The sequence below is a fragment of the Mirounga angustirostris genome, unplaced genomic scaffold (genome assembly GCF_029215605.1).
Source record: "Mirounga angustirostris isolate CCGP_5_RB_7025 unplaced genomic scaffold, mMirAng1.0.hap1 SCAF_3, whole genome shotgun sequence".
Taxonomy (NCBI): domain Eukaryota; kingdom Metazoa; phylum Chordata; class Mammalia; order Carnivora; family Phocidae; genus Mirounga; species Mirounga angustirostris.
In genome coordinates, this window is record NW_026991711.1 from 52335060 (window position 1) to 52360774 (window position 25715).

Genomic DNA, 25715 nt, shown 5'->3' on the forward strand with positions numbered 1-25715 from the left:
AGGCTCTTAATTCTTTGATCACTTCCCTGCTTTCTAGTGTAACAGATTAACCCAGTTTCACCTTCTACTTTCCCTTTCCCAGACTTGGAATTGGCTATTTCTCCAAAGAACCCCTTCTAGTATTTAGAAACCAAGTACTCTGGGTAGTAGGAGTGCCCATTGCTCCTTCACTGTCATGAATTTATATCAATAGCCTAGGTTCAGATTTCATATTTTTTCCTTTTTTTTGAGTTGTTTGTATCTCAGCCTAAAAACCTGCACTCATTAATGAAAATAGAAAATCATTTAAAATTTAGAATATTTTAAAGCCCACAGAAAAGTTGAGAAAAGAAACCAGTACAATGAACACTATACATACCCTTCACTTAGGTTCATCCTCTGTTAACATTCGCCATACCCGTTCTGTGTGTGTATGCAAACACATGTGTGCACATGCACACACATGCACGCACGCACACACACACTTCCCTTTTGAAACCATGTGAGAGTTGGCTGCGGACATCTCTTAAGAACATCAGCATCATTACTACCACTCAGAAAAATTGTTAATTCAGTAACATCATCTAACATGCCGTCCGTATACAAATTTCCCTACTTGTCTCAGATATCTTTGTTACTTTTACCTTGCTCTTCATCTAGGATCCAATCAAGACTCACGTTTTATTTGGGTATTGTGTCTCTTTGATCTCCCCCCAGTATCACCAGATATCTCCAACATAAAGACATGTATCCTTTATAGTTGGTACAATTAATAAGTAATCTGTAGGGTGATGCTGGCAGAGAGTGAGTATCCTGTTCCCCAGTAGCTTTTAACCCAGTGATAGGATGCATTGATAATCTTTCCCTAAATTAGTAATTACATTGGGATTTACAAATGACATTTGTAAATTTTGTCATTCTGTCCATATTTGTCACCCAGCATTCTTAGTATATGTGCTGCCGAAGCGAGCACTGTCACCCAGCATTCTTATGTAAAGAAGTGTTCTTCCCCCATCCTTTTATCTGTCTCTTTTAATGGATTCATAGATTTTAAAAAAATCCAGTTGTTATAATCCATTACCACTTTTATTCTTTTGATGCCTAAATTTGGCCAGTGGGAATTCCTTCAGGTTGGCTTCTATTTTCTTTTTTTTTTTTAATTTTAATTTCAGTATAGTTAACATACAGTGTTATATTAGTTTTAGCCGTACAACACAGTGATTCAGCACTTCTATACATTACTCAGTGTTCATCACAGTAAATGTGCTCTTAATCCCCTTCACCTGTTGCTGCTGTTTCTTTTGAAATGACCCAGTTAGTCCCTGAGCACTTCGTTGCTTTCTGTCACAATTAAGATGTTCAACCCACATGTCATACTTTCTCTGCCTCCAGCCTGGAACCAGCCATTTTCCCAAGAGCTCTAGTTCTTTTTATTGGCAAAATGGTATTTAGAAACCAAAATCTGGGTGCGTTACTACTGAGGGTCATTGCTTCTGTGATGTTTCAGTGGAAAAATGTAGTAGGACATATGTTTAACATGAGTTCATATTGATAATTCATATTCAAATTTAATACTATATTTTTTCTTTACTGCTCTGGTTTCATATGTATCTCATTTTTTAAACCAAAGATTTCCACCAACTTCTTATTTAGCAAACATTTATTGAATTCATATAGTATGTGAGATACTGAAATCTGAGGAAACAAATTGAGTCAAATACAGTCTGTGACCTTAATAATTGGGTTTAATGGTAGGAAAGACAATTATATAGGAAAACAGTAATGGTAGTATGTTGTGATGTGGATTAAATGACCTCAGTGTGTAGATAATACAGTAGAAACTTTGATTTATTATGACTAAGGGGTGGGAAAATCTTCATAGATCTTGGGCTGGGTGGGATTTCTACAGGGAAAGATTAGGGAGTAAGGACATTTCTAATAGAAGAGCAGATCAGTAAATCAATGGGAGGAGAATAAAGTAGAATGAAATTAATGTTCTCTTTAAGTCTGACTGTAATACTCATTATTTTCTTTATGTAATGTTTTCCTCCCTCTGTTCCTTTGTGTTTGTGACCTCTCCCCCACCAAATCTGAAAACCTTCCCTCATTTTATCATATAGGTGCCTTAGGACCCGTGAAAAGCCTTAGCTCGGTTATTATCTCTTTTTTCCATCTCTCCACCTTCTTTATGAGAGTAATCACTTTTGTTAGCATGCCTTAATATAGTGTCCACATCATCTTACTCTTCATATAATTGTTGCCAGTGACTTGGAAATCAGGTATGCAGTCTCTTGGGTTTCAGTGTGGGGTAAGAGTAAGTCAACCCAGAGTGAGGGCCTCATGAGCTTCCAGTAGGTCAGATGCCTGGGTTGTGGTGTGTGTGTTTTGAGCATGTGGAACTCTACTTGATTAAGCCCTTTGTTGGTTCTTCTTCACAGCTCAGTTGAGGGCTGTATATATCCACAGGTGCCAAATGAATATTAACTGGAGAGTTAGTGACTCTACATTTAAAAATAGAATATCTCTAGGGTCTTTTACCTTGTCTTAGAATTAAATAAATTAAGAATATCTTTTATTTTCAGAGCTTCAGTGAAGATGTGTTCCAGTCTGTCAAGTCTTTATTACAGAGTGAGAAGGAACTATGCAGTATATCAGCAGAGGATTGTTTAAAGCAGGACGAACATGCCAATTTGACTGAGGTTTGACGTAATACTTTCTGTATCTCTTCCTAATGAAACACAGTGTATTTTCATGCTTCTTTGTAAAGCTGCATCATCTATTTTTAAATTGCCTAAAAGCTCTACATATTAATACATGTTTGAGAAGTACCTGTTTTAAATATTGGCTAACATGATTGTCTTAGTTTATTATAGTGAGCACATTTAATTCAGTGTATAGGCATTGTTGATCCCAATCACTGGACATACAGCACTGTATTAGATGATTCCTTGCTATATTCAATAATTGATACTTTAATACTAAAATTTTCTACTCTTAAACATGAAATATATACTGTTTTCTTTATTCTTTTTTTGTGGTTTTATTAGTTTTCTTGATTATTTAAATTCAGTACTTTGATACAAAATGAAAAAATAGTGATAAATTTACTTTGAAATTAATGTGTTTACTACTCAAGATATACTCCTTGCTCACCTATTTCTTTGCTCCATCAGTGTTTCCAGTCTTTGTTTGGACTTACTACTATGAAAAGAAGTACACTTTCTCCTGCAATATAGCTATAGTCCCATCAACACATTCATGTCACCAAATAAGGGAAGTAAGGTATTAGGCTGTTCAGGCTCAAAAGTGATACGTATGTTAGTTAAAAAATATTTTTTTTTGAAACCAAGGATCTAATTAAAAAAATCGTGATTATTCTTATTTTTGGGAAGGATTTTTCTTTCATCTTCCTTGAGAAACTATATTTGAAGTAGTTCTAGAGGATGGTGAGCAGACGTTTTAGGCCTGCAGTGTTCCCTGACCTGAGCCTTTTCCTTTTGTGTCAGCTAATTTCTATGGCTCTTGACTATTATCTTCTCTGTTATCCCTTCTGCTTTACTTGAGTAAAGCTGAGCCTCTCTTAATCTCCTCAGTTGTTGCCAAGTGTGACAAGTCTGCTATGTCCTTCTGCCCTCAAACAGTTTTCCAGCCTGTATCTCTCCAGTTGCTTACGTAGTGCCTTTCCGAGCCCACATTCTTTGGTGAGGCCTTCCTCGATCAATGGGAAATATAAAACTACTGGCATCTTCAAAACTCCTTGTCAGCTTATTTTCTCTTTTGTATTCAGTGAAAGGAAACTTGAAAGAATAGAAGGAATTTCTGTCTCATTTGTGGGTGTGCATATCTCAAAGTATTTTTTCGAAGAAAGGAAGGAAGTTTGTTTTTGAGTGTCTTTGTTATTGAGTGTCTGTGATGTGCGAGGCACTTTCCTCCATGTTTTCGATTAACCCTCACAACTGTGGAAGAGGAATTGTATCGCTCTAAGTTTTACAGATGAGGAGACTGATTGGCTCCTAGAGCTGAACAGTTTACCTAGAAACCTGGAAATTAACTGTAGTACTTTTGGGAAGTGACAACCATAATTAGAATAACGATCCTGGAGTAATGTAATATTCTGACATGTTTGTGAGTCATCAGAAAGAGATCAAAAGTATACTGAGTGTTCCTTTATATTTTGACTCTGCTGCTTTCCCTTAATTCTTGAGAATTGATTTTCCATATTGCTATCATTTAAGTATTTCATATTTTTAGTCACGGTACTTGCTTAGTCGACAGTTTACCATTCTGTCTTCAGATGGAAATTTTTTCTTCCTATGATGTCAAAGACATAAAGGGAATATAAATTTTAACAATAATACTTTTTTGGGGTTACAAAAGTAGTATATGATGCTTGTAGAAAATTAAGAAATACTGCAAGCATCAAAAAGAAAATGCTTATCAGGGACGCCTGGGTAGATCAGTCAGTTAAGCATCTGCCTTCAGCTCAGGTCATGATCCCAGGCTCCTGGGATTGAGTCCTGCATCAGGCTCCTTTCTCAGCGGGGAGCCTGCTTCTCCCTTTGCCTACTGCTCCCCCTGCTTGTGCGTGCTCGCTCGCTCTCTCTCCCTCTCTTCCTCTTTTTGACAAATAAATAAATAAAACCTTTAAAAAAAAAAAGAAAATGCCTATCATTAATTTTATGAATTAGGGGGAAGAAACATGAAAAAAGTAGAAAAAAATAAGATCACTTACAATTCCATCATCTAGAATTAATCTCTGCTTATCTCTTAGTGTATTGCCTTCTAGTACTATTTTTCATGCATGTTTTTAAAAATAAAGTTGAAATGGGGTGCATACCTTGTATCATTTTTTCTGTAACTTGTCCTTTTTACTTAATAATGTGACATGTTTTCATGCCATTAGATATCCTTTAGAAATTTAATTTATATAATTTTCTGCAGAGAAATCACTGTATAAGGGTGTTGAAGGAAATAAGTGATAATATCACAGGAAGTCAATAGGGAGTCTTGGGGACCTACCCCAGGAAGGCCTTTCTGAGGGGGTGACATTTAAGTTGGATCTTGAAGAATGAGGAGGAGCGAGTTATGTAAGCATCCAAGGACTAGAGACCCAGGTTGAGGGGGTATTACTGCATAGCTCTTAGGCAAGAACATGCTGGGCATGTTCTAGACCCAGAAAGGGGGCCCATGTGTATGAATAAAAGTGAGGGAAGGTTGAAAGCCCCAGCTAACCCAGATCCTGGGGGCTTTGGTTAGGACATTGCAGTGGGAAGCGTGGAAGGGTTTTGACAAGGGAGTGACATGATTATTACCGAGACCAGGTGGGACGGGACCGTAGCGCAGATGAGAAGTGACGGCAGGGAGAGCGGAGAGAGGTAGATGTGTGGGAGATATGTTTGCGGAGTAGAATTGATTGAACTTGCTAATGAAGTGGATATGGGGAAGGTTGAAGAGCTGCATTATGGAACCAGATCTTTGGTGACAAACCTTTGTGATGATCTTTGGAAAAACGAATCATTTTGTCCAAGAGAGCCAGCATTTAAAAACTTTACTTATTTATTTTTCACATTAACATTCTTAGTTCATTAATCCTCTCGTGAAAAATCTGCACAAGCACCACAGATAAAGCCACTGCAGCACCTTTTCTCCTTCTGGTGTCCAGTCTCCAGCTCGCTTTTTGCCAGCACCAGCACTGGCTTTTGCAGCCCCCCTGACTCTCTTCATTCTGTTCTTGCGTTCCTTTCACTCTTTTCTTGATGTCTTTTCCTTCTTCTACAGGCCATGTCTTGCGAGTCTGTTTGGGTTCGTTTTTCTTTGCATAATCCAAGGAATCATAAATCATGCTAAAGCCAGTTGTCTTGCCACTACCAAAATGGGTTCTGAATCCAAGTACAAATATGACATCTGGTGTGGTCTTGTACATTTTGGCTAGTTTTTCCTGAATTTCTGTCTTAGGTACTGTTGCCGTTCTGGGATGAAGGACATCAATGACCATCTGTTTCCCCTGAAGTAGTCAGTTGGTCCTGAACTTCCTGGTCCGGATAGTTAATGTGTCGTTCATGATGGCGGCCGAGCCAAAAATGTATTTATTTTTAATCGAGGTATAATCGACATGTAACCTATTGGTTTCAGGTGTACTACATAATGCTTCAACATTTGTATATAACAGTCAGCATTTTAATGTTTTATGTGCTTTTTTCTATATCTCAGCTCTGTCAATAATCTAATTGTGATAAGACTTAAAAACTCAAATTAATGGAGCTTTATTCCTTTCTTATTCAGGTCACATTTCTAGGTTTTAATGAAGAAACAGATGCTGCTCATATACAGGTATGGTCAACTTACTGAACTGGAAAAGACCATGGGAGATTATTTGGAACAAATTTTGAGACCATGAAATTTGCCTTATTAGCCCAAAATTTACATCTTTTTTTTTTTTTTTTTTTTACCTTCTTAGTATTTATGATTGCTGTGTGTTTCCTTTTGTGGCAGTAAAGTATCTCCCAAAAGAAAAAGTAATAACCATTTACTTCTTTATGAATAATGCCTGTCAGGTGATAATGAAAACTGCTGTGTGTCTTGATTGTGCCCTTGCCTGAAGGAAACCATTTAGACAGAAGGCACAAGAGAAGACGTACTCCTGAGAACATAAGGCTGCAGGGAGAAGTGTTCAAAGTATTTCTCTCTTAGTCTACTTCCTCTTTGAGAGTTACTGATAAAGTCATGTTTATAAAGGAAAGTACTCTAGGAGGGGTCAAAGACATTAATTCTTTCACTGGGTAAAGTATTTATATAAAGGGGGCACCTAGGTGGCTCAGTTGGTTAAGCGTCTGCCTTCCGCTCAGGTCATGATCCCAGGGTCCTGGGATCGAGACCCGCATTGGGCTCCCTGCTCGGCGGGGAGCCTGCTTCTCCCTCTCCCTCTGCTGCTTCCCCTGCTTGTGCTCTCCTGCTCTCTGTCTCTGTCAAATAAATGAATAAAATCTTTAAAAAAAAAAGTATTTACATAAAAAGGACAAATGAGAAAAAAAATCTGTTTTCCTTAATATCTTCATAAATTTTCAGTCAGAGTCTAATACAATACCTTGGAGAGGAAAGGCAGAAAAATAGATTTGTATTTTACAAATATAAAACTTAAGCTCCAAGAAGCACGTTCTACTTGGAAGAATCCCTATATGTGGGAAGTGTTCCATGATTAACCTGAAGACTGCAGGTTGACATTTACAGATGCTAATTGTCATGGATGTGTGAGGTACCATGTAAAAATGCTTTAGAGTTTGATGTCCGTACTTTTAAAGGCTACAGAAATAGGTATTAAAATATTTTAGTACATTTTATTTTTGAGTTAAAAAATTGTGTATGATAAGCTACATATGTTAATTATTTTGAACTGGGAAATATATTAACCATAGACCTTGTAGTTTTGGATAAGGCCATGCACATTATAGGAATCTTAACAAAAGTGTTATTTATTGTATTACTCTTTTAAATTAGGATTTAGCGACAGTTTCTTTGGAACTTCCAGATCTTCTGAATTCACTGCACTTCTGCAGTCTAAATGAAAATGAAATTATTTGTATGAAGGATATAAGTAAATCATCAGATATAAACAGTGGTCCTCTAAATCAGGTAACTTTTATATATCATTTCTAATGTGTTTTTCAGGGCAAATTTTACAATGACATTGGATAGAGAGTATTTAACTTTTAAATACTTGGATGAAGTTTCTTTTTTTTTAATGCTATCTCAAAGAAATAAGATTTGTAAGAAACATAACTCAGGAAGCTTTGAAATCTCTGAAGGCTAGAATAATTTTAACCATGGCTTTAAATTAGATTTTAAATTAATGTGAAGTTCCCTAAATGATATGCAAGTACATATTAATTTTTTTCCTAAAAACTCATTTCTGGATTTCTTGAATTACTTCTACCTTTGTATAAACTATAAGATCTTTTACCCCTTTATGGCCAATTCCAAATTTATATAAATATTGTGTTCAGTGTTTTAGAGAACATACTTTAACTTGTTTTCTGTCAAAAAAAATTTCATTATAAAGGTGACATCTGAAAGATGTATTCTTTATAAATAAAAATGTCACCATTTCAGACAGGTAGGTAGTTTTATAACATTCGGCAACTTTAATTCTTTACTAAGTATTATTTTGTTGATAATGCATCAAAGAAAAATGCTTTGCATGTTTTATCTCCTAAAAATTAATCAGTAGGTTTAAAGCTTGGATTACTTATTCCAAGTATAAAAGGCTACTGTGTTCATTATGAGGTCTACAGGTAAAAGTAGAACTGCTTTTACCTCATTTCCTTCATTATGCTCTTCATTTATATTAACTTTGATTTATTTGCTAGGATTACAGAGAGGTGATCAGCTATTATATTTAATTTCTAGCTTTTTTCACTGAGTCATTTGTCAGGATTTGCATTTTTTTAAGATAATATGTATGGAAAAAACTGATGATTTATATTTTTAATCAGAGCTATAAACGTTATTATAAAATTGTAATACTAGAGAAATTTAGGTAAAAGGAGGGGAAGATTCTTTTTTTTTTTAATTTTATTTTATTACGTTAATCACCATACATTACATCATTAGTTTTTGATGTAGTGTTCCATGATTCACTGTTTGCGTATAACACCCAGTGCTCCATTCAATACGTGCCCTCTTTAATACCCATCACCAGGCTAACCCATCCTCCCACCCCCCTCTAGAACCCTCAGTTTGTTTCTCAGAGTCCATAGTCTCTCATGGTTCATCTCCCCTTCCGATTTCCCCCCCTTCATTTTTCAGGAGGGGAAGTTTCTTTTATGATAGGGAAGGTGGTATCCTGCTGGAAGCTACTGGAAAATGGGATACAAAAATAGAATAGAACCTGGTTCCTGCCGTAGCTCTAGCAGTTTATGGTTGGTGAGCTAGGTTAATGAACAAGGAAACTCATGGGGCTATATAATAATATAGGAAAACATAATTGCCAGAGATATGGATAGTAAGTTCTGTAACATTTCAGGAGATAGAATAGGTGGAATTTGAGTAGCGACGAGAAAAAGATTGGGAGAAAAAGTGATTGGGAAGTGAGAAATGTAGAGAAAGAATGAAAAGAATGAACAAAACCAGGGAGCCTCTCAGGATGCATGCATTTCTTTTTTTTCCCTGAGATTGTGTTATTTCTAGGCTTCACTTCCAGATAATATGCTTTGTATGTATAATATGTTTTGAAAGTAAAATTATTTTTATCTAAACTTTCATCTTTCCCAAGAGTCAGCATTCTGGAATGCTCTGTGTCATGAGAGTGTCACCTACATTACCAAGACTCAGAATTGATTTTATCTTTAGTCTCCTAAGTAAATATGCTACTGGTATAAGATATACCCTGGACACATACTTGCATCAGAAGCGCCAACTTGAGACTGCTAAGGAAGATGATGATGATACCAACCAGTCCGTGTCTTCCATAGAGGATGACTTTGTCACTGCTTTTGAGCACTTAGAGGAAGAAGAGACCTCAAAGCCATATAATGATGGTTGGTTCTTTACTAGACTTTTTCTTGAAAAAGTTTAACATTCAGTTTTAAAAGTTTTCAGGCTGAGTTCAGTTAAATTCATTTTGAAATTTGATGCGATGTAAACATCTTAACTTCTTTTTTTTTTGATTGTGTAAGGAATTCATTTCCTTTTGATTTTTAAATTGTTATCTGGTTCTTAGTTTTGCTATTTCTGTTCTTATTTTGGTGGTACTGTTCAAGCACTGTTTACCTCATTACATTAAGTGGTTGGACCATGCCTGGGTTCAAATTTGAGAAGAGTTAGCTGGTGGAGGGACCATGTTAGTGTTTCCTAACACATGTGACAAGAAGCTAAGCATTTCATAGACCAGGTATTCCCAGATGAGAGGTAAAATGAAATTATTTTAGTAAAAGGTATATATTTGCTCTCAAGTGTGATTTGGGATGAATCTGGTAAACCACATAGTGTAGAAGACACTTACGGTACAGATATTTCATGCTTAAAGTCTACTTATTCCCACTGATATCAATTACTTTTCAGAGATTCTGTTCAAGAATAATTTGGTCATCTTATTCTTTTCCTATAGGAATAGCTATTACTGCACTAAAGAGCCAATGTGATGCTGCTTCTCGGACTTCTTCTGGTCACCATTTAGAAACCCACGATTTAAGGATTCTGGGTAGCTCTGGGAGGCAGAAGTCATTGGCTAAACCTTCAGCTTCCTTAATAAATATGCTGGGACATAAAGAACTACCTTCTGTGAAAACTTCAGTCACCACATTGATTTCTGAGCCTTGGATCCAGAAGAGTTTCTACAGGTCATCTAATGCTTCCGATAAAGGTAGTGATGCACAGAAAACGTTTTTTTCTTCTTCTCCTGCCTACTCCTCTGAATCCGAATGCTCCAGTCCAAGTCCTGTTATTTTCTTGGATGAAGAGGGTTATCAGAAAAGTTTAAAAGCAAAACTTGAGTTACCTAAAATTCCTGTGATGAAAGAGGATATAGAGGATTCAGACTCGGAAGTAAGTGAATTTTTTGATAGTTTTGATCAGTTTGATGAACTAGAGCGAACTTTAGAGACTTCTTGTCCATTTTCACAAGATCCTGTCCTAGGAAAGACCTCACAAAAGAAAGGACACAAACATGAAAAATCTTGTTCTGTAACCACTACTATGAATCCTCAAAAATTCAAGTTTGATCGTCCAGCTCTCCCAGCTAATGTTAGAAAGCCGACTCCTCGTAAACCAGAATCCCCTTATAGGAACCTGTGTGATGCTCCAGATTCACCTCGCCCGGTGAAGGCATCAGGGGAAGACAGCGGTTTGTTTAGCCCTATTCGATCCTCTGCCTTTAGTCCTCTTGGAGGCTGTGCTCCTGCTGAATGTTTTTGCCAAACAGATATTGGTGGAGAGCGGAGTCATGAAAATCATGATTCTATTTATTACACCTTTGAGGATTATGCCCATAGCATTTCATGTGAGGTACTGGGCTCTGTTCTTCATGCCCAACCCACTAATGTAACCTCAAACATGAATAGTATTAAAAAGGGAGAAAATAAAACCATAGCTCTTAAGAGTGAAAGCCTTGATCAAGAAAGTAAATCTAAAAATAAATCCTTGATGATTAAAGATAGCATTCAGAAATTTGCATCAGATCTTGTGGAAAAGAGTTTTGGCAGTGCATTTAAAGACTTACAGAAAGGAATGTCTTCATGTACCAATGCACTGTGTCACTTAGCCATCAAATTGACAACCTCCGTTTTTCAGATAGCATTTAATGAACTGAGAAGGCAGTGTGCATTTTCACTGAGAGAACGTGCCATTAGCGGTCTGGCTAACTTTTTGGTGAGTGAAGCTTTAGCAAATGCTTTACAGGATTTACAGTATGTAAAGAAGCAGATATTCACAAACACAGTTGCTAGGTTTGCTGCAGATCTTGCTGAAGAGCTTGTTTTTGAAGGCATCATGGAAGTGTGTCAGTTTTCCTATCCTCCAACACCCGCATCTCCACAGTGTTGGTCGTCGGACTGTGAAGACAGAGTGGTAAAGTCCTATGCAAAAGACTTATCTGAGTCTGTAATACAGGAAGCGTTTATTGAGCTTTCGCAGGTCGATGTGACCTTCACAACCAAGGCAGCAGTGAGTGTTTCTACAGATAACATAAAGTGTGCGAGCACAGAAAATTTAGTGCCGTCGACACAGACCTCCGTGTCTTCTCCTGCTTTTAACAGTCAGACCGTTACGGCGACAAGACCCATGCAGGACTATAAAAAGGAGTACACAGTACAGCAGGCCTTGTTTTGTACTTCTGGAGTTGTTACTTCTATACCAGTGCCCTTGGCAGGAAGTGCCCTTCTCCCATATCATATTTCATCTAACATCTATCCGGCAAAGTCTCATCGGTCATCTGATGATACTAATTTGAATGGTGATTCTACCCAGACACGTGTTACCACAAAAAACAGAGAAGAGGAAGTGGCGTGTCTCAGAAATATTTGTTTACCCTCAGACCACAATCCAGGTAACCAGAAAGATTTTAAACCAACAAATGAGGACATTGAAATGCAGAGCTCTTCAAAATTAACAAGCGATCCTGTGATTATTAGCAACTTTTCTGCAGCAGTGGTGCATACGATTGTAAATGACACGTTAGAGTCAATGACATCCTTCAAAGGTACAAAAACAGTTGATGAACACGCAGATTGGGTAGCTACAGCAGTAAAGGGAAAGCCCCTTCCTTTCCACTCTGATCAAGCAACACTGCAACGGAGTGAAGCTAGCAATAAGGACATGTTTGCTGATCAGTTATCAAAATCTATTATTAAACATTCCATAGATAAAAGCAAATCAACGATCCCAAATGTAGATAAAAATGCCGAACCCAAGGAAGGCTTGCCTGTTTCCAGAGAAGAGTCACACTTGACCTTGGAAAAGTTCCCCAAATTTCCTGATGCTCAAGATCACTTAACCCACTGTTCACTTTCAGCAGGAAAGGATTGTGTTCCAGAATGTAAAGGTTCATCGGTTCACGGCTCTTCTCTAGACACACTACCACCTTGTCCAACAGCTGCAGGTCAGAAACCTGATTTGAAGGAAGTTGCTAAAGACAAATTTGTAAAAAAGCATAATGTGAATAATACAGCACTTGAGCCCTTGTCTTTCAGGCAAGAACATCCTTTTCCTCATTCACATACTTACCCATCCACAGTGCTTCCATGTGTAGATGGTTTGCATGTGGAAGATAAACAGAAAATTAGAGACGGAAATGTAATACCTGATACTCCTCCCTCCACTCCTCTGGTACCGTCCCAGGCTGGTTCGGAATGGGATATCAAGAAGTTAACCAAAAAACTCAAGGGGGAATTAGCAAAAGAATTTGCACCTGCTACACCTCCCTCTACACCTCACAACTCATCTGTGGGTAGTTTGTCTGAAAATGAACAAAATACGATAGAAAAAGAAGAGTTCATGTTGAAACTCATGCGATCTCTTTCAGAAGAAGTTGAAAGTAGTGAAGATGAAGAGCATCTGGAAGTGGATGTGAAGCCTGAGCACTCAGGGAAGAAAGTTAAGTTTGCAGAATCATTAGCTACCCACATCATCTCTCTCGCAACAGAAATGGCAGCTTCCCACCTAGATAATAAAGTCATTCAAGAACCCAAGGCGAAAAGCCCTTACTTAAACGCACAAAATCAAAGAAGTGTGTCACCTACTGTTTTAAATTGCTCAGAGGAAAATTTACAAACATTATGCAATTTTGCAGGTGATCTGGCCGCCGAAGTCCTTACGGAAGCTGAGAAAATAGCAAAAGTTAGAAGTTGTGTGCTTTTCAGGCAAAGAAAGAACAGTTGTTACGCTGATGGGGGCCGAGATGATAGATTAGAAGAGAAGTTGGATGGAGAGGCTGTAGCCCACTCAAGAGAACTACAGCCATTCATTCTTTCATTACCACCAAGTTCTTGTATGTCTGGTCTAACCTACAAGTATCCCAGCTGTGAAAGCGTGACAGACGAGTACGCGGGTCACATTATCCAAGTGCTAAAACAGGAGGGCGGCAATAGTGAGTTAATAATGGACCAGTATGCCAACAGACTTGCTTATCGATCTGTTAAATCAGGATTACAAGAAGCCGCTAAGACCGCCAAAATGAAGTGCAGCTCAAAAATGTTCCCCATGCAAAGCTCACAGGTAAAAACCAAGAATGAACTGTTCAAGTTCTTAAACAAAGAACACCACCAAGAAGTAGATAAAGAACGACAAAGTAAAAGAAACGGAGGTTGCCTTTGTAAAAATCAAACTTGTGAATGGACACGGGATACATATAAAAATGAGTGCTCTGAACTGTATAGTTTTTCAACCTCTCTTGCTCACAGCATAACAAGAGATGTTACAAAAGAGCTGACAGCATCTGCAGGTGGCTTGCCAAAATCCTTAACAGATTCTTGCCTTTATGAAAAGCCTGGATGTGATGAAGATACCAAGTCTCACATCGAGCCAGAATTTCTTCAGTCTCTTCAACCTTCCTCACAAAGTCACAGAATTTACCACAGTACGGGCAGCTTAAATGGGTCTGCTTATGGAGAGAATGTCGTTCAAGCTATAGAGCAGTATGCTAAGAAAGTAGTGGATGACACTTTAGAGCTAAGTTTAGGATCCGCAGTTTTCCATGTGTCTGAGTCCACGAAAGCAGCTGATAGGGTCACTCATGGGCAAAAGTTGTCACCTCTTATAAGCCAAGCTTGCAGAGACTGTGGCCGTAAAGAACTGCACAATTGCACTGGAAATTCATCTCTGCACGTTTCCAGACAGGATTCACTTGCTAGTAGTAAGCCAGTTTCTAATTCAAAACTTAGCAATGTCTATCAGGAATCTAGAATTTTTCATCTTGATGTCCCACAAATTCATGTTGGTCTCGATAAGAAGACGGTGCTTGCTGAGAAGATAGTTGCTGAAGCTATTGAAAAAGCAGAGAGAGAGGTGAGCAATACCAGCTTGGTGGCTGATAGCGGAATTGGACAAGATGGCGTTAGCTTTGCTGAGAGCCTTACCACAGAAATAATGACGTCAGCAATGACGAATGTTGGACGTGCGGTTAGCAGGTGAGTTTCAGATTCCTTTTGGGTCTTAATGATAAAAGGAAAAGTTAAACTTGATCATATGTGTCTTAGGTCCTATTAAGAAAGGTACAATTATTTTTAACCCCAAGTTAAAAAAAAAAATTTTGCCTACTACATTTGAGTGGGGTTTCATATCCTGTATGTTACTCTCCAGCTCTCTTGTCTCATTATCCCCCCAACAGCCCTTTTGAGGGAAGTTGTTAACCATTTCCTGAACTAGAAGAGGAGGCTTAGGCAGGATAGTCATCTTGCCCCCGTTCACAGAGTAAAGCTGGATTGGAGAAAAAGCCAGAGAGTTTTAGACGGCAAATGTAGAGTATTACCGTGATCATTAACTACTCTGAGATTAAGTTTTTTTACAGTGTTTTCTTCTCTCTCTTCACAAAGGTACGTTTTCTTATAAAGAGCGTAATTTAACCAAACTGCTGTGAGGGAAGAAAGCTTTAAAAATTCGCCAAAGATTTCTGTTACTGCCATCACTTCTTTTTTTTTTTTTTTTTAAAGATTTATTTATTTATGTGATAGAGACACAGCGAGAGAGGGAACACAAGCAGGGGGAGTGGGAGAGGGAGAAGCAGGCTTCCCGCCGAGCAGGGAGCCAGCCCGATGCGGGGCTCAGTCCCAGGACCCTGGGACCATGACCTGAGCTGAAGGCAGATGCCTAACGACTGAGCCACCCAGGCGCCCCTGCCGTCACTTCTCTTGATGGGTCCCTGTCTAAGGGGACAGTTCTTTCTGATGGTCTCACAGTGTCCTCTTCTTCAGTAGCTGTGCCTTGTGCTCAGTGATTCCAACACCTTAGTTAAAATTTTCACTTTTAACCGTTTTTTTTACTCCCTGGAAAGCATCAGGACCAACTTGTGTTATTAGTTTGTAGGATTTTGTTAGTCCCACTGGACAGAGAAAGTTCCTAGAGTTGAAGTGGAGTCACAGGATTCCTCAGATTTTCTTGGTAGCTTTTGTCAAAGCCGTGGCAAGGACCACCTCTCTTCTTAGCCATCTTAAAATAGGGAGATGCAGTTTGGCCAGGACCCTGGAGTCCAGTTGTGCCTTGGCGTCCTCTTGTGATGTTTCCGGTGAACCAAGGGAGGTCTCTGCTGTAATCAGGTAGCCTCCTTTCTCCTAGAGCAGGGGTTGGCAAAGCATAACCCACAGGCCAAATCTGGCCTCTGCTTGCTTGTTTGTTATTGTCTGTGAGCTAAGAATGGTTTTTACATTTCCTCAGTGGTTGATAAATCAAAAGAATACTATTTTGTGACATGTGAAAATTATATGAAATTCAAATGTTAATGTTCATAAATAAAGTTATATTGGAACATAGCTGTGCTCATTCATTTATGTATTGTCTGTGGCTGCTTTTATGCTTTAACGGCAGAGTTGAGTAGTTGAAGTAGAGACGTGGCCAACAATGCCTGAGTGTTTGCTATTTGGCCCTTTACAGTAAAAATCTGCAGACCTGCATTTTCTTTGTTCATGACTGCCTGTCAGTTCTTAATATGATGATAGACCTATAATAAGTGGTTCATAAGTACATGAATGAATAAGTGGTAGTAAACTAGGCCTTTCTACAACTGAAGCAACCTTCTGCAAACAAAATCGGCCTCGGGCTATTTTAACTTTCTCCCTGTGCCTCCCCCAAGGCCCTGGGAGGAAAAGAGACTCTCCCCTACATTAGAGTCTCTAAAATACCCTTCCCAGGGCCTGGCACATGCCTTTGCTATTGGTAGCTCAGTATTTTCACTTTCCCTTCTTAACTCCCTTGGGTGAGTAGGTAGGCCCCTGGAGTTACTCCTACAAGCCTGTGCTGTCCTAGTCCAACTTTTTATCAAGGCCAGTAGAATATTACTTTGTAGTTCTTTTCCCTTTTCTTAACAGTTGTGTAGAGTTCTGTAAGTGCTGATTATTAAAAGCTGGCTCTAGTTTGTACAGTGTACTGTTTCCCATTTCCTGTTTCTGAAGATAAAATGGTTTGCCTTTCAAGCTTTAGAGGGATTCGTTCAGATGGATTATTTTTAAAGGTATCATTTGGCATCCCCTTTCTTGTAAATGTTTGATACATGAAAATAACCATAAATATTTCACAAAGCTGTAATGTACAGAAGGGTGGTATGTGGGTGGTATGTGAAGTGTCAAATGGGGAATTAGATGGTAGTGTATTTTTAGCAGAACAAACATCTAAACTATATTCTGAGCTATTATTTCTGAGCCAGAATAACCCAGCAGTCATTAAAACTCTTCTCTGGACCCCATCTACTGGGTCATTTCAACCAAAAAACGATTAGATAGCGGCACATTCCAGAAAAGAGTTAAAAATTTTAAAAAGAACAAAGTAGAGCTGTTATGGTGAAAAATATAATGTGCTGGGGCGCCTGGGTGGCTCAGTTGGTTGAGCGGCTGCCTTTGGCTCAGGTCGTGATCCCGGAGTCCTGGGATTGAGCCCCATGTCGGTCTCCCTGCTCAGTGGAGAGCCTGCTTCTCCCTCTTCCTCTGCCTGCCTCTCTGCCTACTTGTGCTCTCTCTCTCTCTCTCTCTGTCAAATAAATAAATAAAATCTTAAAAAAAAAAACAAAACTATAATGTGCCTGTCCAGTATAATTCCAGTTGCTGTATCTTAAATATAAGATGAGGATAGCCCCAGAGGGGGGTGGGGCAGTTCAGGACTTATTCTGGGCACTGGGGATACAGAAATAAGTAAAACAGTCAAAAATATGTGTTCTCTGGAGCTTATGTTACGGTAGAAGAAGACAAGTAAAATAGCCAAGTGCATCACACAGTGAGAAGTGCTTTGGAGGAAAACTGAAGCAAGGAAGGGAGGGGTGGGTGTGGGGTGTGGGGTGTGGGGGGGTAGCAGCAGGTGGGGATGGTTTGCAGTTCTGCTTTTTTTTTTTTGAAGATTTTATTTATTTATTTGACAGAGACACAGCAAGAGAGGGACCACAAGCAGGGGGAGTGGGAGAGGGAGAAGCAGGCTTCCCACCGAGCAGGGAGCCTGATGTGGGGCTCGATCCCAGGACCCTGGGATCATGAGCTGAGCCAAAGGCAGACGCTTAACGACTGAGCCACCCAGGCACCCCTGGTTTGCAGTTTTGAATAGGTAGAGAGGGGGAAAGCAACACTGATAAAATAACGTCTGAGCAAAGAGCCAAAGGTGAAGAGAGAGTAAGTCACGTGGGAATTGGGGCAGAGGGTTCCAGGCAAAGGGGTAGGATTGTGCGTGTTGGGGAAGCTGCACAGGGGCAGGCGTGGCTGCAGTGAGAGGGCTGGGGAGAGTAATAGATGGGACACCATGGAGACTAGGAGAGGGTGTCATACCAACGAGTATGTTATAAGGATTTGGACTCTCATTCTGATTGGTGTGGAGCCGCTAGGATGTTTTGATCAGACGACTAACATTTTTCCTCTTCATCTTGAAAAACATCATTTTAAACTGCTATGTTGAGAATAAAATATAGAGGGGGCAATTACAGTAATCGAACAGTGGCCTTTCTTGTGAAAATGGAGTAAAAATATAAATGTCTCTTCTTCATTGAGAAAAAGAATGAGAAGGGTTATGATCCTATGCTCAAAATCTTAAATTTGACTCTAGGCTTGTTTGACAGTACTAGAATTCTTCGAACTCCTTTTTTTGTTCTTGAAGTCAGAAAGAGCTTCCTCTCAGTACAACTAAAAGTACTGTCTTACAAAGTAGGTGATAAACTTAGAAATTTGTGCTCCTTCATAGTGGTCCCAGTTGAAACTATGAATTGCTTTGAAGAGAATTTAGATAAATAGAGCACTTGGGGTGGATAATAGATAGAGCTCAGTTAACTTTGAAAATAGTATGCTCTCCTGCAAAGTCTCTTTTAGCAGACACAAAGGGTTGGATGGGCCAGTGGTGTGGCTGTGAATATCGATTGTTTTTGTCATCTTTATCATCAAATTGAGAGTCTGAGAATTGGATTGAATTTTTTTTTCTTTTCACCCTTCCTTCCTTCCTTCCTTTCCTTTCTTTCCTTCTTCCCTCCCTCCCGCCATCCCTTCCTTTTTTTTTTTTTTTCTTCAGTCCAAAAGAAGTAGAAGACTTTCAGTCAACTGAGTCTTTCGGCAGCCAGCAGATGAATCTCAGTATTGGTGATGACAGCACTGGTAGCTGGTCCAATTTAAGTTTTGAAGATGAACACCAGGATGAAAGTAGCAGCTTTCATCACCTAAGTGAAAGGTAACTAAAATTGTGCATGTGATTCCGTAGTTTAGGTCCTCAGACCTCGGGAGTAAATTTATACCAGGTTTTTAAAGATGATGAATTTGAAAATCTTTTATTATTTTCAGAATGTATTTTATTATCCATAATGTAGTTCTAATGGTTTTTCACATTTATTAGGTACAGTTATTAGCCAAGCTAAGTTTCTTTACGTGTGCCAGTGGTTGATAAGAAAAGTACTCCATACATTTGATTTTATACCCTTAGGATTTTCCTGGACTTTTGTATCTCTCACTTTTTAAAAAAGGGTACCTTTTTTTCTTTAGAGGCTGAGAAAAAAGGCAGTGATCTGTAAAAGGTATCTTTTTTTAAAAATTTTATTTTATTATGTTATATTAGCCACCATACAATATATCATCAGTTTTTGATGTGGTGATCCACAATTCATTGTGTATAACACCCAGTGCCCCATGCAGTATGTGCCCTCTTTAATACCCATCACCACGCTAACCCCTCCCCCCACCCCCTCCCCTCTAGAACCCTCAGTTTGTTTCTCAGAGTCCATAGTCTCTCATGGTTCATCTCTGTAAAAGGTATCTTAATGACCCTGTAATTTTCTTGTTATTAGTGAAAGTAATATCTTTTTGGGAAGGATTCCTCACTTACCCTGCTATTCAGGAACAAAATGACCTGGAGCATTTATACTTGAATGACTGAAAATACATAAACTCCTTATAAAAATATGGTTTTGTACAGCAGGAAGTACTTACCTCATATATAACTGGTCTTAGTTTATTTTGTTTATAATAACAGTCTTTGGCATATTTTATTCTGATACACTTGTTTCTTACATTCTTTACTCTCTAAAGGCATTCCTGACTAAACTATAAAATGCCATAAATTTTTATCCACATTAATTAATAATTGGAAATAATCAGTGCCATCCACGGCTGAGTCTAGGGAGAGGAAAGGCTTCTTAGTTTCGGGCTGTGGAAAGGACCCTGTGAGGCTTCAGTGGAACAGAACCCTTGGAATTGACTTACCAAGAGGAGGAAGTGAGAAGACGGTGGGAGGAGGGGATGAAGGGAAGGAAATGGCTTTTCACCTGTTAGAAGACATCATCTCAGAGCATTTTGTCTGATGTTTGGATTAACCAGTAAGTAGTAATATTTTCATAAAACATCTATTTTGTCATAGTTTCTTAAAATGCTGTGTAAACCACTAATACATCTTAAAATCTGGGTCCGAAAAGACAGTCTTTAAAACTGGTAGTGGGAAGTAAGGGTAATATCACAAACATCATGTGGCCCTTTCCATAACTCTACCAGGAATAGAATGTTAACACTTAAATTCTTCTCTCATCTTGGAGAAACACAGGCTTCTAGAATTTCAGTAAGGGTTGACGTTGCTGCTTAGGAAATCCTGCTGTTAAAATGGGCGAACTAGGGTTCATGGCGTGTGGCATTAAGGGGCCTGTAGCCAGTTGAACAGCTCTGTGCCGAATGTTGTCTGGTTGGATGGCTCTGTCCTTGGTTCTGTCCTCTTTAGGATTTTATTAGTGATAGAGGATAAGTAATGTCCCCCGCACCACCCGCCCCCATCTGCGGTTTTGCTTTCTGTAGTTTCAGTTGCCCATGGTCAGTTAAGGTCCAGAAGCAGATGACCCTCCTTCTGACATGTTGTCAGAAGGTCACTTGTTGCCTAACACTGTGTCACTGTGGCTGTGTCATTCCCCTCACTCCATCTCCTCATGTAGGCATTTTATCATCTCACATTATCACAAGGATGGTAAGTACATACAAAAAGTTATTTTTAGAGAGAGACCACATTCACATAACTTTTATTATAGTATATTGTTATAATTACTCTTTTATTATTAGTTTTTGTTGTTAACCTCTTACTAGTGCCTAATTTATAAAGTAAACTTCATCATAGGTATGTATGTGAAGAAAAAAACGTAGTATCTGTAGGGTACGGTACTACCCATGGTTTCAGGCATCCACTGCGGGCCGTGGAATGCATCCTCTGCAGATAAGAAGGGACTGCTCTGCTCATTATTTGTGAATGACTTAAAACAAAGACGAAAAGATCATCTCATTAACAGAACCAAGTTTCAAAAAGACCGAATCAGGCGGCGACTAAAAGAATTCTGTTTAACATGGGTAAATGCATTTGGTTCAGGAAATTAACTGAATTCAGGATGGAGAATAACTTGGCTTCACAGCATTTTTTCAGAAAAATACCTGTAGTTTTAACTGAACACAGAACAATTATGCTCTGTGGTTATTAAGGTTCAAGCACAGAGTAGGGCTCATCCAGGGTTGCTAGTATGCTTGTTGAACACAGAATTTCTAGAGACATTAAGAGAGATTAAGATTCATTAGGTCGTTGGAGGTCCCAAAAATCTCAGATGATTTTAATGCAGGTGGTTCAGAGATCACACTTAAGATACATAGCTGCACATGTTTTGTCTTCGATGCCATCTGCTGTAGGAACTGTAATTTTCTGGTACAGAGATCAGATAGGAGATAAAAGACCTCAATGGTTTGGACACTTCATGTGCTTTTACTCCCAAGTAGGAAGTTCAGTAGAGGGCAGCAGTTAAAAAAGAAATAATAATTTCAGAGTTTCACAGGTGTTTATGAGGAGTGTGTAATTATTTGATTTGAAAGAGACTTGGTCTGTGTATGTGCGTCTCTTAAGTATTTCAAGCAGTCTGTGAATTTCTTAAAAGTTATGTAGTAGATTAGGTAAGAGATGGGACTGGCTTGCGGAATTTTTGAGATCATACTTAAGAGATATGTCAAAATCGATAGTAGTCTTTATGTGGCTGAAAACCACGATAAAGAGTCTTAGCCCTTGACCCCCACTGGCTTGAGGTACACCTGCTCGAGACCTAGGAATTATGAAAAGATGGAAAATACACAGACAGGAATAGATAGGAAATAGGAAAAGATTTAAAAGAAAATGATGGAAGCAGGGCAGTGTTCAAGAATGAAATAGGAATAGGAACACTGTTAAGTGAAGAAATTAAGTTGTTTTATGTCGGGTTAATGGAGGACGATTGTACCTCCCAATTTGCTTGGGACAGTCTGAATTTACTTCCCGCGGCTCTTGTGTACTTATTAATGGTGACTTCTTTCATTTCCAGAAGTATTCTGGTTAGATGAGAAATTATACGGGCACCCTAGTTAGAGGCGACATTTTATAAATAACTGACTTGGAATCTGACCCATTTTGAGGGGCAAGAGGAAGGGGGAATGAGGTTAAATAGAGGGAGTTTGAATCTTTAGTCTTGACATTTTTCAGGCGTTATATCTTTGCATGTTCACCTAAACCTTAGGTGATGGATTTTGATGATTAATTAAAAGGACTCATTATGGTTGTTAGCATATGGGTAAGAATTTTAATTTTGTAATATTTTTCTTTGTTTAGAAAATCATTCTATTAGTAGAGGTGAATGCAGTGTTTGAGATCCTCAATTTTTCCTTTTGGTTTGGCTCACAGGCTGTCTGTCCATTCTGTATTTCTGTTTTCCCATCTTTGGTTTGTCTGACAGCAGGCTACATAGGCAAAACTGGCTGTTTTCATGGTTTTATAATAGAGCTATATTTGTTTGAACATAGGCTGAAAAGACCCTGCTCAGTTTTAACTTTTCTTTTTTTTTTTTTAAAGATTTTATTTATTTATTTGACAGAGAGGGAGACAGAGAGAGAGGGAACACAAGCAGGGGGAGTGGGAGAGGGAGAAGCAGGCTTCCCGCTGAGCAGGGAGCCCGATGCGGGGCTCGATCCCAGGACCCTGGGATCATGACCTGAGCCAAAGGCAGACGCTTAACGACTGAGCCACCCAGGCGCCCCCAGTTTTAACTTTTCTTTTTTAAGATTTTATTTATTTATTTGACAGAGAGAGATACAGTGAGAGAGGGAACACAAGCAGGGATAGTGGGAGAGGGAGAAGCAGGCTTCCAGCAGAGGAGGGAGCCCGATGTGGGGCTAGATCCCAGAACCCTGGGATCATGACCTGAGCCGAAGGCAGACGCTTAACGACTGAGCCACCCAGGCGCCCCCAGTTTTAACTTTTCTAACACAGTCTAGTTTTGTGACAGTTTGCTAGCGCAGAGTAAATATGGATATGCAAATTATTGAAATTGCTTGGAAACTCTTTAGAACTTTTAAATAATCATCCTTTTTTTTGTAACCTTGTCAACATTTACTGATGCACAGAAGATGATTTTGTGTTAATACACTTTTTAGAACCAAAATTTTAGTTTATGTATGTATTAATTTTTATAATTGCCTAGCCTAATGTGGGGAAATATAAGCTGCTTATCACTGCGAACTAATGTGCTTACTAATTACTTTAATGATTAGTATTTTAAATTGCATGTTTAGATTTTAATCTGAAAAATTATATTTAGTTTTGTTTCCGAACACAGTCGCTTTTTGTTTCTTATTGCTTTGCCGCAGTTTTAGAATATAGTTGCTTTCTTCTTTCGATTCAGTAGTTTAAGAAGGTACCTGTGTGGCATTAGTGAATGGCCCACCAGACAGGTGTATTAAGCCTCGGTTACTCAATATTCTGAAGAAAATGTATGTTATTTGCCACCTACTGAATTATACATCATGTATGAAATGAAAGTAATTGACATAATAAGAGTATTTTGAAATCAGAAAACGTCTTTTCTCCAAGTAGTTATAAGAGGTCTATTTGGGACTATGTTTCGGTGCCTGTCCTTTCATTCCCGCCCCCCAAACCCATCAGTGTTTGCGTTGTCTAAAGAGCTGAGAGATAGTTAACCTGTGGTCTTTTTAAAACTTTATCCAAATGGAAGAGTATTGGCTTTTTACAAATTATATCCCAAGATTTGCCATAGATGTTGATTTAATCATTGAAAATTTGCCATAGATGTTGATTTAATCATTGAAACTTCTTACTTCACGCATTCATTTGCTGTCCTACAAGCCATTCTGTTGTGTTCATATGTAAAATACATACAAAATGAGAATAGTTTTCCTGATCTATGGAGGACAAGTAAGAGAACTCCCAAATGTCCAAGGCCGCCCAGTTGCAGTGATGGTCTCTCAGCCTCCGCGGATGCACCACTCCACCGGGCAGCTTCCGAACCTCCCACTTACCACCGACAGAAGCTGTTCCAAGGAAAACCAAGGTCTTCTTTACTATTCATTTTCTGGTTCAGCTCTGTTCTTTTCTTCTTCTGGCAGTAATGGTAACAGCAGTAGCTGGAGCAGTCTTGGTTTAGAAGGAGATTTGTATGAGGACAATTTATCCTTTCCAACATCAGACAGGTTGGTCCAGTCCAGAAACTTACAAACTGATGAGTCTTTCACACTAATGCATGATGTCATGTTCTTAAAAGAACATGGGTTACAGTGCCAATATGTATCAGTCTGCTTTTCTCCTATGTTTGGACATGATTCTGCTTGATAATTTACATCTAATGAGAAACTTCAATTATGCTAAGAGACGACTGACATCTAATTGCAAAATGTGTTACATCTATGCATGTGTTGCTTTGCTTGCTATTTCTCATCCTACCAATTATTATTTCATTAAAAAGAGCTTGCTTCCTACAGGATTTCTGGTTTTTGTTGTTGTGTTGTTTTTGTATGTAATTTTATTTCACATGTAAAGAAAGTGTAGGAAAAATGTATTTTTAGTGTGTTAAAAATATATCCTTGGCATTAGTAGATGCCACGGCATTCTATGATAATTCAAATGCTGTGTTATCCAAAACCAAATTAGTAGAATATTTTAGCTTTAAGTTATTTGAAATTAAATTTTATCATGAAATTACTTGGCGTTCTCCATCACGGTAAGGTAGAACTTCTTGGTTATTGATGACCTGTCTAGGCATCATTTACAATTCAGATTTTAACATGAAATGGTGTGAGAAGCAAAGCTTCCTTTTTTTATTGTCATCTCTTCCCTTTTTAAACGTCATATATCATATTGTAACATTCATTCTTTTCCACGTTTTAAGAATTAGTTTTAATACCATTGTTAATTAAAGCTTTTTTTTTTTTTTAACTGCTTCTGCTCTTTTATTCGAAAAGTGATGGGCCAGATGATAAAGATGAAGATCATGAGGATGATGGAGAAGGTAATTGACAGATTGTTTTTCAAAGTGTTTGCATGTTTTTTTGTTTAAGGTTTCCTAGAAGAGCCTTCATCTTGTGCGTTTTCATCATTGAAGCTCCAGGTTATTACAAATCAGGGTATTTACATTACAAATCAGGATATTCTTGAACTCATGTATCCAGCGGCAGGTCCTTTGTTGAACCATTTGTACCATTTGATTGCTAAACTAATGAAGTGCCCATTGGTGTAAAGATTGAACTACTTTAAAAGAATTACTCAATGATTTGAGAGGGAAATTTATGATAATCTCTCTATATGTAAGGGTTTATGTAAACATAAAACCCTTACAGTATAAGATATAATTTATTATAATTATGGCATGTGCCCTAGTTTTTTCCTTCCAAACTAGTAACCTCTCGAATTAGTGTTTAATGTTGATGTTACATAAATAAGTAAAAATTAAAAGACATTTTAAAATCAATCCTTCCCTCTCTGTTCTATTCCTAAACTCAAAAATATACATATTTGAAGAAAATATTTAATTCTTCCTTTGATGAACATAATTCCAAATATCTAAATACTAGATACCATTGGTCACCGTGTTCTTGACCATGATTTATAATCCTTAATTCAAATATTAGAATGTCTGAGTGAATGTAGAAACTTTCCATGTTGAAGCTGAATTTTCATTGTATTTAGATGGCTTATTCTTTTATTATGTAAATACCAATAATGTCTTCTATAGAGTGGCACCTAAAAATATTCATACTGTTTGAGATATTTGTTTTTGAGCTAGTCTTTTTATTTTTCATTTCTTTAGA

General features: G+C 38.3%; 1 protein-coding gene across 7 annotated transcripts in view; it reads left to right on the top strand.

Annotated features, from left to right (window-relative positions):
* Positions 1 to 25715, top strand: part of AKAP11 (A-kinase anchoring protein 11) — a 65135-nt gene that overhangs the window by 17063 nt on the left and 22357 nt on the right. For 5 of the 7 annotated variants that reach the window (XM_064586058.1, XM_064586059.1, XM_045869506.3 and 2 more), the window contains exons 3-10: positions 2562 to 2678; positions 6262 to 6309; positions 7474 to 7608; positions 9248 to 9512; positions 10082 to 14594; positions 18655 to 18810; positions 24018 to 24101; positions 24870 to 24916. In XM_064586058.1, coding sequence (XP_064442128.1) covers positions 2562 to 2678; positions 6262 to 6309; positions 7474 to 7608; positions 9248 to 9512; positions 10082 to 14594; positions 18655 to 18810; positions 24018 to 24101; positions 24870 to 24916 — 5365 coding nt within the window. Of the gene's footprint in view, positions 1 to 2561; positions 2679 to 6261; positions 6310 to 7473; positions 7609 to 9247; positions 9513 to 10081; positions 14595 to 18654; positions 18811 to 19661; positions 19949 to 24017; positions 24102 to 24869; positions 24917 to 25715 lie in introns of all 7 variants that reach the window. The other 2 variants (XR_010409992.1, XM_045869507.3) reach the window with 2 other exon arrangements.